The sequence below is a fragment of the Octopus bimaculoides genome, chromosome 23, assembly GCF_001194135.2.
Source record: "Octopus bimaculoides isolate UCB-OBI-ISO-001 chromosome 23, ASM119413v2, whole genome shotgun sequence".
NCBI classification, from domain to species: domain Eukaryota; kingdom Metazoa; phylum Mollusca; class Cephalopoda; order Octopoda; family Octopodidae; genus Octopus; species Octopus bimaculoides.
This window is the reverse complement of record NC_069003.1, coordinates 4560087-4564277: the sequence shown is the minus strand read 5'-3', so window position 1 is coordinate 4564277 and position 4191 is coordinate 4560087. Positions and strand designations below refer to the sequence as shown.

The 4191-nt window shown below is 38.5% G+C and overlaps 1 protein-coding gene across 1 annotated transcript in view; it reads left to right on the top strand.

Annotated features, from left to right (window-relative positions):
* The window catches only part of LOC106884004 (uncharacterized), a 35668-nt gene that overhangs the window by 28391 nt on the left and 3086 nt on the right, over positions 1-4191 (top strand). Inside the window, exons 6-7 of the mRNA XM_052976141.1 lie at positions 1265-1390; positions 2575-2761. Of these exons, the coding sequence (XP_052832101.1) occupies positions 1265-1390; positions 2575-2761 (313 nt within the window). The remainder of the gene's footprint in view (positions 1-1264; positions 1391-2574; positions 2762-4191) is intronic.

Sequence of the window (4191 nt, the reverse complement as noted above, 5' to 3'; positions counted from 1 at the left end):
TATATATGTGTGTGTGTGTACACGTACGCGAGTATCTCTGTGGATTGAGCGTGAAATTTTCACCAATCCGGTCTCTTGTGAAAAATGATAACCATTATTGAAATAATTAAGTATCTCAGAAATCAGAAGGCAAGGTTAATTGGAACCTATGTTTTATTTAAACAAACACCTAATACAATACAGAAAAAAAAAAAGATATTGATTCTATGTAGAACAAAAGAAAAATGTATTTTAATGTCTGTGTCATATTTGGCGTTACATCTCTAGAATGGAAAACTGTAAAATGATTCTGCTTGTTCCACATCAAAAAATAACTATATATATTCATCGAACATTTATTGCGATGTTTTTTTTATATATTCTCATGCTATTTACCGTGATCTTTAAGGCTGTGTTTAAAGAGTAGAAGCATATATTCTGAAGTATTTTAGCGCACGTTCCGTTCACTTTTTATCGGGAGTCGCCGAGAGCCCTCCAGGGAGACCTTTCAGGTGGTTGCTCGACCAATAAAAATAGCAGCCAATTATCTTTTTTATATTCTTATGCTATTTACTATGGTCTTTAAGGTTGTATTTAAAGAGTAACAGAATATATTCTGGAGTATTTTAGCGCATGTTATATATTCACTTTTTTTATTATTGGGAGTTACCGAGAGCCGTCAAGATCTTGTGTTCCTGCCAGACTTATCAGTCCGGTTAGATAGTTTTGACTGAAGAAACACAAAGTTGAAACACCACGCTGTCTCTCAGTCCTTTTACACCGGCGAATTGGTGAAACCCGTATGTTTTATGAATACACATCGTCTGAAGCGAGAATCACAAACAGCAGTGATCAGATATTCACGTTCGAATCGTACCAAAACATATAAAGAATGAATAGAAATGTTAGCATTCTCGTTATTCTGCGTGTATCTCGTGAATTACAAATTTTCAATTGCTGGAGATGCATGGTTGCAGGTGAACCACAGCTGACTAAATTTTTGTAGACGGCCATTTTGCAAGCAGAACAGAACTACGAAGGGACCCGTCTACTTCAGCATAAAAATAGATACCACAAAGAACTACAGTTAGCAATAAAGGACCCTTAGTTGATAGGAAAGGTTCTTAAGGATTTAAATTGCTTCGAATCTAGCCAGTAAAATGAATTAAAAGTACTCAGTATGAGCATACACAAGCATACGTAAATATGTGTCTAAGAATATATAGACTTCAGAAGTTTTGCTATTTTTAGTTATGTTTATTTATCGTTGTTGTTTTTTTGTTAGGCTTTAGCATGGTGTCCATGGCGCTCAAATGTTTTGGCAACTGGAGGGTATGAAACGAATGGATCGATAAAACTGTGGCATGCTCCAACAGGGAAAATGCTCCGGGAAACTACAGTGAATTCCAAGGTGAGATAAAAACAGCTTTACCCTCACTCACTTACTCTATCTCTCGCTCGCTCTTCACTCCACCTCGTTTTTCACTTCGCTCTTCACTCCACCTCGCGCGTTAACGCTCTCTAGAAAATATTTCAGTATTTTGGAAATAATATTGTAAAAATTTTGTAAAATATAGTCATTTTTAATTTAATAATTCTCATGAACTCGCTAATTAGATGATTTCTCTCTCTTTTGTGGTGTATATTAAAGTTTAAAAAGCTTTCGCATTTGGCAACTCAGTGACTTTAGATATCGTCATCTCAACGTCGCCTTTTTCCTGCTTGCATGGTTCACACAGAATTCGTTGAGTCAGATTTTCATACGGCCGGGTATCGTTCCTGTCGCCAACGGTTTCGATTCCAAGCAAAGTAAAATTTTCTCATAAAAAGACTTATTTATTGCAAACGGCATCGGTTGCATAACGGGGACGCTTGTTTACAACCAATATGGGAATTCAAGGCACGGGTAAACACACACACACACGCACATATGTACCTAATACATACACACACCCGGAGGGCTTCTTTTAGTTTCCGTTTATCAATCCACTCTGTTTTATAGGCCTGCGGCTAGTAGAAAAAAGTTTGCTGAAAGTACCACGCAGTGGGATTGAACCAGAAACGACCATGGCGAGTTGGCAAAACGTTAGACCGTTTATATATATATATATATATATATATATATATATAATGTGTGTGTGTGTGTATATATACCGGAGTAAGCACATGAAATGTGCAACAAGGTGGAAAAAAGAGTACTCAAATACCAGAGGTAGAGTAATATGCTTTATTTGAAAGCAGCAGAAATATAACAAAAAAACCGTTACTCTGAGTTTCACGTTCCCGTTCATCGGACAGTTATATACATATATATATATATATATATATATATATATATATATATATATATATATGTAATAAAGAGTATAAAGTAATAATAAAGAGTATAGCCACTTGTACATCCACGAAGCTTATTTTATACACAACATATTATAATGACTGACCATAGCAGTTAGCCGAGAGCTTATACTGAATCCGCCCGGATAAGATATTCCCCCAAACTCGTATCGGTGTTTAATCTTCAGAAGGATCTGAAGTTCATACGAGGCTCCCAGGTTCTTGACTAAAAATCTCTTCTTCTCTTTGACTCTGCAGGTCTGCAATCTTTTATGGTCGTCAGATTACAAAGAACTCGTAACTGCGCTTGCTGGTACCAACTTCCCGAATCTTATTGCCATATGGAAGGATCGTACTCCTGATAATTACGAATTAGTGGGCACACTACGACAGCACGAAGCGAAACCACTCCATCTGGCGCTCAGCCCATCGGGTTCCACTCTTGGTAATATATTTTCTTTGCCTTCATAGACACACATCTGTGGCCACGATGCAGGTGGACGTTACAAAACACCTCAGTCTCAGGTTTTTTTTTTGTTTTACCTATTTTTAATCGAATCGCTAGGTCATACTTTTTGAGATTACATAACGATTATCATAGAAAACACAGCGCGGTGGAACCGAACGTGCGACCCATGTGCCTGTCATGCAAACTTCTTAACCATGCAACCATATTTGTGTGTGTGCGTGCACACACACAAACACCACGCGTATGCACACGCATGCACAGGATCGCACACATTCACAAATATGCGCACATGCATGCACATAAACATGCGCTCATATGCATGCACACGCACTCAGACAAAAGCATATACTCTCGCACATATAAGCGGGCGCATACTCACGCAGACCCATGCACGCAAACAAGCGTGACCACATGAAGGGCAGTCGAAGAACAAGATAGAACGCACACGCGCACACACACGTAAACGCGTACACGCGCACGCAGCCATGCGCCCACGCGAAAAACGCGTGCCGACACACATACGCAAAACACGTAGAACAAATCTACCCCCAGCACTTATCTTAAAGTCTGGTATATATTCTATTGGGCTCTTTGGTGAACCACTAAGTTACGGGGCACGTAACAAATCAACACCCCGTTGTCAAGTAGTGGTAGAGGACGCACGCGCGCACGCACGCACGCGCACGCGCGCACGCGCGCTCTCACTCTTTGTTTCGCTTGGGCAGAGCGATACAAATAAAAAAAAATTTAAACGTATTTCTTCTCTGTTATGCACACATTTCAAGCTACTGCGCGGTGTCCGTCAGTTACATTGGACGCGCAACACATTGGCCAACCGGTGTTTATGATGGAATCTGTTGCACAATGGAATCGAACTTGAAACACAAGGTTTCGAAGCAAACTGCTTAACCACATAACACTACTCGCATTCAAATTGCATATAGAGGTGTGTTATTTGTGTGTCCGCAGTTGTGTGTGTGTGTGTGTGTGTGTTTTAATTTCATTTTGAGCTTGTAGTATGGTGTAATTTTGTGCATGTGTGTATATATATATGTATATGTATGTATGTAAGTGTAGAAAAACATAAAACTATTTACGGAATTATTTTATACACTGACATTCAAACACTCTTGCACACGTAATCGCCGATTCTCTGAATAAATACTAAATTCTGAAGAAGTCATATCTAATATATATATATGTGTATATGTATGAGAGAGAGAGAAACTTTTGTAGTGTGTGCATGTCTATATGCATATAACGACCGTTTTAAAACGTAGTGTGTGTATATGTATGTGTTAGTCGCTATATATATATATATATATATATCTGTGTATATTTATGTATATAGCTACTGTTTCTAAATGTAATGTGTGTGTGTGTGTGTGTGTGTGTGTATGTATATA